The sequence below is a fragment of the Tachysurus fulvidraco genome, chromosome 20 (assembly GCF_022655615.1).
Source record: "Tachysurus fulvidraco isolate hzauxx_2018 chromosome 20, HZAU_PFXX_2.0, whole genome shotgun sequence".
NCBI lineage: Eukaryota > Metazoa > Chordata > Actinopteri > Siluriformes > Bagridae > Tachysurus > Tachysurus fulvidraco.
The window spans coordinates 7499617-7513037 of record NC_062537.1 but is presented as its reverse complement, the minus strand read 5'-3'; the positions used below and the strand labels follow the sequence as shown (position 1 = coordinate 7513037).

Below are 13421 nucleotides of genomic sequence, written 5' to 3'. Positions count from 1 at the left end.
TTTTCCTGCTTGGTAGGTGACATCAGATCAGGTCACAGGCCACGGAAGCCCCAATTGTCCAAAAACGTTAGTGATTCGCAATCGCAACCACAGTCTGTGTTCGCAATACAGACGGGGTGAATTTATGAATGAAAGTTCTGTCACAAAACGATATTGTTACGTATCCTCACGCTTTTTAAGTGGGTATACGGAAATCCTTGGCCTTTCCTAGTGGGTATACGACGTACACCTGCGTATCACGTAGACTACACCACTAAAAATTTAATTTGTTGCTGTATCAGTTCAGTGATTTACGCATGCACAGTAACAACAGATCATCGGTTCTAAGTATGTCGGACGCGTCCGAAAGAAACAGTTCTCAGTTCTGTACTGATGATTCGCTGTATCGGTTCAGTGATTCACAAATGCGCATTATCAACAGCTCGAGCTCACAGTTCTCTCAGCACATGTCTCAGTTCAGTGTACAGGAGTTACATATACTCCGGGATATTAGTTTATTTAGAGTCGGAGGGGCTGTCAGGCATGACTGAAAGTGAGTAACTTTAGTAACTTGCGGATCAGCGCTGACGCAAGACGCGAACTCTTTAGAACGAATCAGTCCGATTTGGTGAACTGGTTCATCCAGTTCACTAAAAAGAACCGGTTCAAAAGAACGATTCGTTCACGGTCAGGGTATATTCTGGCAAACGGTTTCCCTATTGCGGTTTCGCAATCGGCAGAGCAAATGTAGCACACGCCGTTTACCAACACGCAATGGGTAATTCGCAAAGCACAACATTCCGTCCGTTTACCCAGCACGAGATCATAGGAAGGAATTAAAAGTACGAGGCTCCAGATTTAAGAGGCGGGGCAACATTTACCAAATTTCAAACTTAAAGTTCATGCAAACAGATATTAATAGACAGGTTTCAGTCAAATATTTATGGTTTATTTAGCAACTATTTTATAAACATGCATCCTCTTCTGTGGTTAATATTCTCACCAAAGTGAGCATCATAAACGTAGGAATCAAAATAATAAAAGATAGGCTACTACACCCGTCAGAGGAAATTAAATAAATGTTTGTGCCCTTTAATTCATTCATTTATTTTATGTTTCTGTGAAAATGGTATCACAAAAACAAGTAAATTGATGCTGAATAATAATTAATTACGTTTCGTATAGAGGGGGACACGGGAGTGGATTTTCAAACCTCTCCCGTCCCACTCCCAATCCCGCGCAAAAAAAAAAAAAAAAAAAAAAGACTGGGTAAAAACCCATCCCGTCCCAATCCCAGAAGAATGACTCCCATTCCCTCCCACTTCCGTGTTTTTTTTCCCGACTCCATTTTTAATTCTCGCGGCTTCTAGAGAGTGCATGGGGAAGACGCCTTCTCTTATATTTTGTGTGGAGCACGGGTGTGTGGAGCACGTCATTTATTTAAGCAGCCATACCAAAGCAAACAGATTATAATTTTATTTATATCAAAGTTATATTTGTGTATTCCCGGTCCCGCCCAATCCCGCTGACATTTTTCCTGTCCCGTTCCAGTCACGTGATTAGTGATTTTGTTTCCCATCCCACAGGATTCCCGTGACCCGCGGGAATCACGAAAAAATGTCAACCTCTAAGTTTCGTATTAGTATTTCTCTCAATGGCTCTGATAGTCTATTAAACCGCATATGATTGGTCAAACGTAATAACCGTGCAATTTGAATTTTTAAGCACTGAGTTTATTAGCATATGAAAACATTATAACAAACATGTATGGACACAAGGATATGTAAATATCAGATCATTTATCAGAGCTGGGTATGCAAAGGTTTTTTTTTTTTTTTTTGCTAAAAACAACGCCTACTGGTTAAGTTTGTATAAATTGTAGCCACATGAACCAGCTCGGTCACAGGTGGGCACGGGACTGGGTTTGACGGGGTCATTTTAGAGCATTCGGGCGTCCGTGGCTGGCTTGGCTCCGTAGCCCAAGGATCCCGATGCCTACTGCCCCCCCAAAAATACTTACGGCCGGTGTCCCTCTTTCCCCTGCTCATGGTTGCAGAGGACCTGCCCAGGAGCAACGCTAAATTGATAAAGTCTGACAGGGACCCCATCTCTCGGCCAGCAGGCATTAAATAGTGCAGGTTGTCCTCCAATCCATACAGTTTGCTCTGCCGATTGCAAAACGCAACAGGGAAACCGTTTGCCAGAATATACCCTGACCTTTCACGAACCGGCCATCACTAATAGCATGGTGTTGCCACCACCATGCTTCACTGTAGGTGTGGTGTTCTTTGGATTATAAGTATTGATTGTATAATTTTTTTGTCTCATAAAAAAGGCTTCTGTTTTAAACTTTTGTTCTATGATCTAATGTTTTGGAAATGATTTTGTGCCCCAATCCTGATCTATACTGATGCCTTTTGATAGTAATCTTGTTAGTGCAAGACATTTGTAGACCATGACTCAGCAGTCAGATGAAACCAAGATGATGTCAAGAAAATGCTAAAGTAGCTGTATTTTATTTGTCATCAGAATTACTGCACTAATGATGCTGTGTATTTTGGGACATGGAGTCTGTTGTTAAAGTTTTTAAAAAAAATTCTCTGTGTTTTCCATTTGTATATTGTTGGTTTAATTTTCTTTGCGACACAAAAACCTGCTGTTTTTTTTTACAGGTTATGTAGACAATTTATATCCACAGTATGTTATACATTGTTTGTTGCCTGTTGAGTTTTAAATTTGAGATATCTCCAAAATTAATTTACTCATTATGATACAGCACCCTGGCCAGTGCATTGCAGTTTCTCACAAAACTGTCACAGTGACTGTGAGTATTACTGCCTAAATAACAATATAAATAATATTTATGAGTGAGGAATAAATGAGAAATGCTGTTGATCAACTGTAATCATTTTTTTGCAGCGGTGTATTACTGGATGACAGTAAATGTTGAAGTTAATGGATCTGAATCTAATGAGTCAGATATATCTGCCTGGGTAAGTACTGAACTGGCATTTTCATTTTATATGTGTGGAGAGAAAGTTTATTTCTTGTTTTGTACTAATATATATGCTGCAGTGAATATTGTGTCAAGTGATGCTTTACATATAAACTATACATATATGTACTGAAGTTTCAGGCCACTCCAACTGAAGTTACTGAAGCTTGCATCTAGAAATGAAAAAGAAAAATAGAATAATATAGTGTTGAAAAAAGATATGTATTTAGATATTCTGAAGAGCTCTAGACAGACTATAAGCAAGATATTTTAGATATTCTGATGAGCTCTAGACAGACTATAAGCAATACTTATTATTATTATTATTATTATTATTATTATTATTATTATTATTATTATTATTATTATTATTATTATTATTATGGCAATTATGCAGGATTTTCTTTAGCCATTTGAAAGAAGTGTCTAAAATTAGCTAGCTAAATCTGCTACATGTTTATGACTTGTAAAGTTATTTAAAATGACCTAATTATTACATATTAATGTCTAATTAATGATTAATTGATAGTGACACTGGGTTAAATATCGATTACTCTGAAATTTTTTTTTTTACTAAAATTAACCATTTATTTATTTATGTGACAATATGCTATGAAAGAAAGTGCCTTGTGCAGAATTTTTTCTTTCTTATGTTTCTTTCTATATTTCTTATAAATTGTTAGTCATTCACCGAATATAACCTTAAACCTGAAGAGCAAAAACACTCAAACAGTGATCTTTATTTATTTTGAGACAATTATATTTTATCAATATCTCTTCATTCACAGAAAACAGAGGTGATTTACAATTAACCCTGTCACTTTAAATCTAATGTTTTTCAGCTTCAAAATCTGTTCCAAAATCAAAACGAATGCAGTCCTGCTTTTCCTACTGTTAGACCATTAAAAATCAATACCACTTCAACCAGTGAAACTAAAAAAGACACTGCCATCAACGGAGTATCTACTTCTGACCCTGTCACTGCTTCTGTCACACAAAATATCAGCTCATTTACTACAAATCTATTTTACAATGGGACACTTGGAAACAGCAGGTAAATCATTTGTATTACATTGGCAAATGCAGTGTTTTTTTAAAAATTGTTTTCAAAATAGAAAATATGTTGGCTTTATATTTTTACATTTGAAATAATGTCTAAGCTTGCAAAAAATATCTAAAAAGTAAACATTTACAAGCCTGTGTAACAAATACTTTCCTATTGCTTGCTCACAGTGTGTCAAATGGAACGGAATCTACAAACGTGTTCAAAGTAAGCAGTGTGTTTAGAAATCAGCCCAAATATGTCTGACTTACTATACATGTTTCTTTATTAACCATTTAAGATGTGTTTATAATATGACTTGGATGAATACAAACAAAATTTAGTTTGTTATTTATTTACATTTTTAGGACATTAAGGTCATGTGTGCCAATAAGAGTGCTATAAGGTCAGTTAGCCAAGATTCTTCTCCTTTGCTATTATCCTATTAAATCCTAACACAAAGTTGATATAATGTTGCTAATGGCTTAAAATTTTTGTTTTAGGCAGACTACATGTACTGTGTTGTTGCAATTAACACATCCAACCAATACATGCTGCATCATACAAACTGTGAGCACAGTACCGGATAAATCCTCCATCCAGGCATATGTGGTTGGAGATTCTGTAGAGCAAGTGGGTGAGTGTTGTTCATACACATTCTAAGATCATAAAGACTGATATAACCTATAAAGTTATTTTGCTTGCAGTACCACTTGCAATTTTTGTTATTTGAATTCTGTTTTTTCTGCCTTTGTTGTCCATTTGCTAGGAATATTTTTTGATTTGATAGAAATAATGATATAAATAAATAAAATATGCAGAATAAAGACTATGTAACTTATCAACTTTTAACCTGACAGTAAAAGGGATTTGTCACAGTGTGGCAGTAAATCCAGGACCTCCTGTTGGAAGCTTTGAAAAGTGCAACGGTTCTCTTAGCCCTAACATTCACTGCAATTCAACTGACACAGTAAACGTTTCATGGTAAGAAACCTTGTTTATGTATACGAGTAATAAATGTTAAATAAAGTAGTGGTAGCAAAGCGGTTAAGGTGTTAGACTACTGATCAGAAAGTCGAGTGAGTTTGTGAGGCCGTGGTTCGACAAAGACCTGGAGAGGTCTACAAGCCACAGTTTCGCACACCAACTGTGTTGCTTCAGCAAGGTTGGAATTAAGCACATTCGTCTTTGTGAAGGGCAAATGAATCAAAGCATGTACAAGGTTGTCCTGGAAGAAAACTTGCTTCCTTCTGTTCTGACAATGTTTCCCAACTCTGAGGATTGGTTTTTCAGTACAGTGCTTCATGCAACATAGCCAAGTAAATCAAGGTATGGATGGAGGAACACCACATCAAGACTCTGTCATGGCCAAATCTCCAGACCTGAACCCCGTTGAAAACCTTTGGAATGGGATCCAAAGAAGGATGGCCACTAGCCATCAAACAAAGCTGAGCTGCTTGAATTTTTGCGTAAATTCACCCAACAGCAATGTGAAAGATTGTTGGAAAGAATACCATGATGTATGAAAGCTGCAATTAAAAACCAGGGATATTTAACCAAATATTGATTTATTGTGTTATTTAAAAGTGAATATGAGCTTGTTTTCATTGCATTATTTCATGTCTAAAACACTGCTGAATTTTATTTTGAAGAGTTTATTTTCTGCAAATATGTTTACAATATGTTTATTTAGAATTTGGGAGAAATGTCAGTAGTTTACAGAATATTTTTTTATTTTATTTTACTATATATTTTTCAGCAGTGGCAACAGTGAAACTGTATATGTTTCACTATATATTGGAGATCAGATGAACTGCACCTTTGGTATGTATAGCAAATGTGGTGGCAATATATGATCTTATATTTATAGCTGATTTTTCAAAATCATTATTAATTTGATACAGTATATGTCATTATTTATTATTATTATTATTATTATTATTATTATTATTATTATTATTATTATTATTATTCTATAAATAGGTATATATGTTCTTCTCTTCTGTCTACTTAAGAGGTAGATGAAATGTGTATATGCAAATACATTAGACTTACCAATATTCATATGAACCTCTTTATATTATATACATTTTGAATATAATATTGGTGTTTGCATTTGCTATGATTTTAGTAATGACTGATACACTGATCAGACCATCACAGAGCATTATTATATAGCATGTTGTCATATAACAATTAAACTTTAATTTTACTCCTCAGAAAATCAACCAAATACTTGTAATTGTATCTCTTATTGCAGCAGCACAGGTGAGAAAATATAGAAATTAATATAGTGCAAATGCAGCATTAGTATTTCAACTCAAGCTACCTTTCTCTTTGTTCTTTTTATAGCTGCCTATTATAGTTTGGACATTGGAACTACAGACTTCGGTTTTAATATGACACAAGTCAGTTTTTTGGTGAAGCTGTATTGTATTCCTTAAACTGAATCCATAATATTTAGTTTGCAATACTATGAACTCTGCTATGTTGGAAGAAAGGCACAGCTGATCATTTACTTGTTCCACAGATATTAACAAATCCTACATGTAACATCACTAGGTATGTTCATCAAATTCTATTAATATATCTATATACCTAATTATGTCTATATATGTGTGTTTACACTTTATGAAGAAAATCTATTTATCTAATCATTCATGCAATTATGAAATAAACCAATTTTGTGGCAGCAGTACAATGCATTATATCAGGCAGATAAGAGACAAGAGCTTTGGGTAATTTTATAAACAACCATCAGAATGGGTATAAAACGTGATCTCTGTGATATTGACCATGGCATGATTGTTACTGCCATACAGGCTAGTGTGAGCATTTCTAACTGCTAATCTCTATAGTTTACTTAATGGTGCAACAAAGGAAATAAATTGTTGATGAGAGAGGTCAGCAGAGAATGGACAGATTGGTTTATGTTTGGGTGTTCTGGTTTTTTACAATTGTGGTGAGCATAAACACATGTCAGCATGCACAAATCATTGTTTAGGTGTATGGGCTCAACAGCAGAAGACTACAGTATATAGGTTTTCATCCTGATTCACAGGAGATCATCGGTTCATGAAATACTCAAACAAATCATTTTAGTACTAACCATCTGGTGCCTCACTCTGACATTAACTAAAGCTCCTGACCTGTATCTGCAGGATATTTGCATTGTGCTGAGGTATATATATATATATATATATATATATATATATATATATATATATATATATATATATATATATATACGTATATATATATATATATATATATATATATATATATATATATATATATACGTATATATATATATATATATATATATATATACGTATATATATATACGTATATATATATATATATATATATATATATATACGTATATATATATATATATATATATATATATATATATATATATATATATATATAATTTATTGATTTTACGCACACACACACACACAAACTGACTTCTTTTGCATATATGATTACCTTTTCAAAGGGTGGAATGTATTAGGCGTGTGTGTGTGTTTCATTTAGTTTTGATTGCCAGGCTTTGAAGAATATTTCCCAAATCTATGAAGTAAGTATCCTTCTTTCTGTTAATTCTATTTTTTTTATTAATGTTTATAACAGTGTATATAATATGTATTTTCACTATATAGAATTATACTGTGACATGTGATATAAGGTAAGTTTACATTCCTTATAGTCTTACACTCAGAGATACCACAAATTTTCATATGCTTATTTTATACTGGTGACAAAAAACTGAATTAACAAATTTACAAAGTTCTTATTATGTAAAATTAATACTCTTTATTTACTTGCCTGCAAAGATGCACCATCATTGTGAAACTAAGAAAAGCCATAGATGTGTGTTTACTCAGCTCAGCATTGAGGAGTGCATTCAAAAACCAGAGCATCATTGTCCATGATGGTACTGTCACCAGAGTGGGTATGTGTATTAGTCTTATAGCTATCAACAAAAGTAAAAGTGGTCTTCATACATCTTCATTCTCTATTTCACTCTATGGACTATATTCAGAGTTGGCAAATGAAAGTCAGTACTTTCAAAACAAGATCAAAATACATGTCAATGTTTATGCAGTGTAGGTAAATATATTACCATATGAGGGTGCTTATGCTGATTTTCTGCATGGCTCAAATGGATTATTAAAATTTTAAATTAAAAATATTGTTCATGCCTCTGAGGCTGACAGGTTTTTCTTGAGAAAACACATTGGAGAAGGAATTTTCCAACAGTGTCTAGACTTCCACCTTAAAAGATAAGTACCTTTACCTCCCAACAAGATCATCAGGTATTGTGATGGAAATTTTTACTAAGATGTTGTTTGTGGGGGTCTGACATTATTTGTGCGTGGCCAGAAGTTGTTTATGACTACAAATCATTAGATTGTGTAAAATAGATTTGTGTAAAATATTAGAGCATTAGAATGAGCCGGAGATGAGATGGTGACACTCAGGCTCTAAAATAGCTAAATAATAACAACTAGAACGGTACATTTCCTGAAGAAAATGTGAATGGTGTTTGCACGTGGCAAGTTCACCTTATCGTGCTGAGTGTTTTGATATACGACATGTCCATGTTGTGCAAAATTTATGATTTCACTTATTTGGGGGCGGGGCTACACGTGACGTCACGTGACGTCACCAAAACACACGTGAAGCACTTCCCCTCATTGGGCTGAGTATTTTGATATATGACACATCCCCATGTTGTGCTAACTTTTTGATTTCGCTTATTTGGGGGGCGGGGCTACACGTGACGTCACGTGACGTGACCAAAACACGCGGGGGGTCACTTCCCCTCATTGGGCTGAGTGTTTTGATATATGACATGTCCATATTGGGCAAAATTTATGATTTTGGGGGCGGGGCTACATGTGACGTCACGTGACCAAAACACACGTGAGGCACTTCCCCTCATTTGGCTGAGTGTTTCGATATATGACATGTCCATGTTGTGCAAAATTTATGATTTCCCTTATTTTGGGGGCGGAGCTACACGTGAAGTCACGTGAATACCCGGTGGGTTCCAAATACTTTTGGACAAAAGTGACTACTAAGTGTTTTGACATTTCATGTCAAAACTGCAGTCATTATGGATTTCTATTTATTATTCTGCATTGAGCAGTATTTTGGGGGCGGGGCTACACGTGACGTCACGTGAATACCCGGTGGGGTGCCAATGCTTTTGGACAAAAGTGTATTGACTGGGGGCCAATACTTGTGGAATCATTGGATTGATAGTGTGGAGTTGATAGTTACATGTATTGACAGTCTCCTTCACATGTACAGAGAGAACAAACAAGTTTTTAGAATTCCCCATTCAATTCTATGGGGAAAAAAAAACCCTTTGAACTTCCGTACCAGGAATTCCGGAATTCTGATCGCTTATAAAAGTCATAGCACACCTGTCCTCAATGAGCCGGTCGATTTGACACCTCATTCATGGGTCTAGGACAAAAGCTGCAGGAAAATGTGAATGTGCTTGCACGTGGCAAGTTCGCCTCATCGTGCTGAGTGTGTTGATATGTCACATGCCCATGTTGTGCAAAATTTTTTATTTCGCTTATTTTGGGGGCGGGGCTACACGTGACATCAGTTCCCCTCATCGTGCTGAGTGTTTTGATATATGACATGTCCATGTTGTGCTAAATTTTTGATTTCGCTTATTTTGGGGCGGGTTTACACGTGACGTCAGTTCCCCTCATCGTGCTGAGTGTTCTACGTTGTGTAACTGAGATATGGCTTCTTTATATTGCAATATGGTTCGTAAGGTGCACTACATGGTTGCTAGGGTATGGCTACACAGTTACTATGGTTATATTTGCAGACTAGTTTCTCACCTGCAAAAAAAGAGCACACCTGAAAATCCATTTATCTTTTCCTGAAACAAGCGCCATGAAGATCTTGAACTAAAGCATCAATCAGAGATTTTACTGGGAAAAAATGTAATCATGTTACAATAAGGATCATTAGTTCAAATTTAATGTATTAACTAACATTTACTAACCATGAGCAATAAATTATTGTATTTAGTAATCTTTGTTAAAACAAAGTTTACTCTTTGTTCATGTTAGTTCACAGTATATTAACTAATGTTAACACGGTGTTAGTAATGTATTAGTAAATGTTGAAATTAACATGAACAAAATGAATAAATGCTGTAGAAGTGCAGTTCATTATTAGTTCATGTTAAGTAATGTGGTAACTAATGTCAACTAATGAAACTTTACTATAAAGTGTTAGACGTCTAGAACAAAAGCTGTGGGACAAGTTACGTGCCTAAAAAGTGTCCGGAAGAATAATAATAATAATAATAACTAGATTTGTAAAGTTCATCGCGACAAACTTTGATGTTGGCTTTGACGGTGCAAGTATTCGCAAAGGCCGGGTGCATTTTGGAGGCGAGTGGTCAGAAAGATTGTAAAAGCTACTGGACCGCTAGGGTGCCAATACTTTTGGAGGTGAGTGGACATGAGCATGTGACGTGACCATAATACCCGTGGGGCAGTTCCCTTCATTGTGCTGAGTGTTTTGATATGTCACATGTCCATGTTGAGCAAATTTTCAATTTTGCTTGTTTTTGGGGCGGGGCTACATGTGACATCACGTGACGTCACGTGACGTGACCATAATACCCGTGGGGCAGTTCCCCTCATTGTGCTGAGTGTTTTGATATGTCACATGTCCATGTTGTGCAAATTTTTTATTTTGCTTGTTTTGGGGTCGGGGCTACACGTGACGTCACGTGACATGACCATAATACCCGTGGGGCAGTTCCCCTCAATGTGTTGAGTGTTTTGATATGTCACATGTCCATGTTGTGCAAATTTTTTGATTTTCCTTGTTTTGGGGGCGGGGCTACACGTGGCGTCACGTGACGTGACCAGAATTCCCGTGGGGCAGTTCCCCTCATTGGGCTAAGTGTTTTGATATGTCACATGTCCATGTTGTGCAAATTTTTGATTTCGCTTGTTTTGGGGGCGGGGCTACACGTGACCTCACGTGACGTGACGTGACCAGAATACCCGTGGGGCAGTTCCCCTCATTGTGCTGTGTTTTGATATGTCACATGTCCATGTTGTGCAAATTTTTGATTTCGCTTGTTCTGGTGGCGGGGCTACACGTGACGTCACGTGACGTGACCAGAATACCCGTGGGGCAGTTCCCCTCATTGTGCTGAGTGTTTTGATATGTCACATGTCCATGTTGTGCAAATATTTAATTTTGCTTGTTTTGGGGGCGGGGCTACATGTGACATCACGTGACGTCACGTGACGTGACCATAATACCCGTGGGGCAGTTCTCCTCACTGTGCTGAGTGTTTTGATATGTCACATGTCCATTTTGTGCAAATGTTTTTTTTCGCTTGTTTTGGGGGCGTGGCTACACGTGACGTCACGTGATGTGACCAGAATACCCGTGGGGCAGTTCCCCTCATTGTGCTGAGTGTTTTGATATGTCACATGTCCATGTTGTGCAAATTTTTGATTTCGCTTCTTTTGGGGGCGGGGCTACACGTGACGTCACGTGGTGTCGAGTGATGTCACCAGAATATCCGGTGGGGTGCCAATACTTTTGGCAAAAAGTGGCTACTGAGGGTTTGGACATTTCATGTCAATACTGCAGTCATTATGGGATTCTACTTATTATTATACTGCGTGGATCACAGAGAGAGAAGCCGTGCCTGAGCTCTGCGCACGCTGTGTGTGTGAGAGCTTAGAGGACTTTTCGGAATTCCCCATTCAAGTCTATGGGATGTTCGATCGTCAACTACAGGAAAACCGAAAATTTCGTCGGAACTCCGGAATAAAAACTTCGTCCAGAGTAAGGTCCTAAAGACCCTGTCAGAGTTCGGTGTAAATCGCTCGAAAACTTGCCGAGTTATAAACCTCAAAAGTTTATAATGGAAGTCTGTGGGAAAAAAGGCAACTTTGAGCTTCCGTACCGGGAATGCCGGAATTCCGATCGCTTAGAAAAATAGAAGCAACAAACTTCAGACCAGGGTGTACGACATATCCGAATTTGGTGCATGTGGCTCGAAAGTCCTAGGCCGCATTTTTAAAATAAATTTTTGTCTAATAATAATAATCCATCCATCCGTCCATTTTCTACCGCTTATCCGGGGCCGGGTCGAGGGGGCAGCAGTCTGAGCAGGGACACCCAGACTTCCCTCTCCCCAGACACTTTCTCCAGCTCTTCCGGGGGAATACAGAGGCGTTCCCAGGCCAGCCGAGAGACATAGTCCCTCCAGCATGTCCTAGGTCTTCCTCGGGGCCTCCTCCCGGTTGGACATGCCCGGAACACCTCCCTGGGGAGGCGTCCAGGAGGCATCCGAAACAGATGCCCGAGCCACCGCAGCTGACCCCTCTCAATGTGGAGGAGCAGCGGCTCTACTCTGAGCTCTTCCCGAGTGATTGAGCTCCTCACCCAATCTCTAAGGGAGCGCCCAGCCACCCTGTGGAGGAAACTCATTTCGGCCGCCTGTATCCGGGATCTTGTCCTTTCGGTCATGACCCAAAGTTCATGACCATAGGTGAGGGTAGGAACGTAGATCGACTGATAAATAGAGAGCTTCGCCTTGTGGCTCAGCTCTTTCTTCACCACAAATCCTGTGGTCCCCAAACCGGACTCCCTCCGGTCCCCGACTGCGCCTAGAAATCCTGTCCATATAAATAATGAACAGGACCAGTGACAAAGGGCAGCCCTGCCGGAGTCCAACATGCACCGGGAACAAGTCTGACTTACTGCCGGCAATGCGAACCAAACTCCTGCTCCGATCATATAGGGACCGGACAGCCCTTAGCAGAGGGCCCCGAACCCCATACTCCCAGAGCACCCCCCACAGGTCACCACGAGGGACACAGTCAAATTCCTTCTCCAGATCCACAAAACACATGTGGACTGGTTGGGCAAACTCCCATGAACCCTTCAGCAACCTGGTGAGGGTATAGAGATGGTCCAGTGTTCCACGACCATGACGAAACCCGCATTGTTCCTCCTGAATCCAAGGTTCGACTATCGGCCGAATTCTCCTCTCCAGTACCCTGGCATAGACTTTTCCGGGGAGGCTGAGGAGTGTTATCCCCTGTAGTTGGAACACACCCTCCGGTCCCCCTTCTTAAACAGAGGGACCACTACCCCAGTCTGCCAGTCCAGAGGCACTGTCCCCAACCGCCACGCGATATTGCAGAGGCGTGTCAATCAAGACAGCCCCACAACATCCAGAGACTTAAGGTACTCAGGGCGGAACTCATCCACCCCCGGTGCCTTGCCACCGAGGAGCTTCTCAACTACCTCAGTGACCTCAGCTTTGGGGATCGATGAGTCCACAACCAAGCCCTCCGCCTCTGCTTCCTCAATGGAAGACATGTT

The 13421-nt window shown here is 38.7% G+C and overlaps 1 protein-coding gene across 3 annotated transcripts in view; it reads left to right on the top strand.

Moving 5' to 3' along the window:
- The window catches only part of LOC113638105 (adhesion G-protein coupled receptor G2), a 38113-nt gene that overhangs the window by 7928 nt on the left and 16764 nt on the right, over window positions 1–13421 (top strand). For 2 of the 3 annotated variants that reach the window (XM_047805212.1, XM_027139120.2), the window contains 14 exons: window positions 2756–2803; window positions 2899–2972; window positions 3817–4028; window positions 4208–4244; window positions 4385–4422; window positions 4520–4653; window positions 4877–5000; window positions 5776–5840; window positions 6237–6284; window positions 6369–6424; window positions 6547–6578; window positions 7557–7599; window positions 7682–7707; window positions 7856–7974. In XM_047805212.1, coding sequence (XP_047661168.1) covers window positions 2756–2803; window positions 2899–2972; window positions 3817–4028; window positions 4208–4244; window positions 4385–4422; window positions 4520–4653; window positions 4877–5000; window positions 5776–5840; window positions 6237–6284; window positions 6369–6424; window positions 6547–6578; window positions 7557–7599; window positions 7682–7707; window positions 7856–7974 — 1056 coding nt within the window. The remainder of the gene's footprint in view (window positions 1–2755; window positions 2804–2898; window positions 2973–3816; window positions 4029–4207; window positions 4245–4384; window positions 4423–4519; window positions 4654–4876; window positions 5001–5775; window positions 5841–6236; window positions 6285–6368; window positions 6425–6546; window positions 6579–7556; window positions 7600–7681; window positions 7708–7855; window positions 7975–13421) is intronic. The other variant, XM_047805210.1, reaches the window with a different exon arrangement.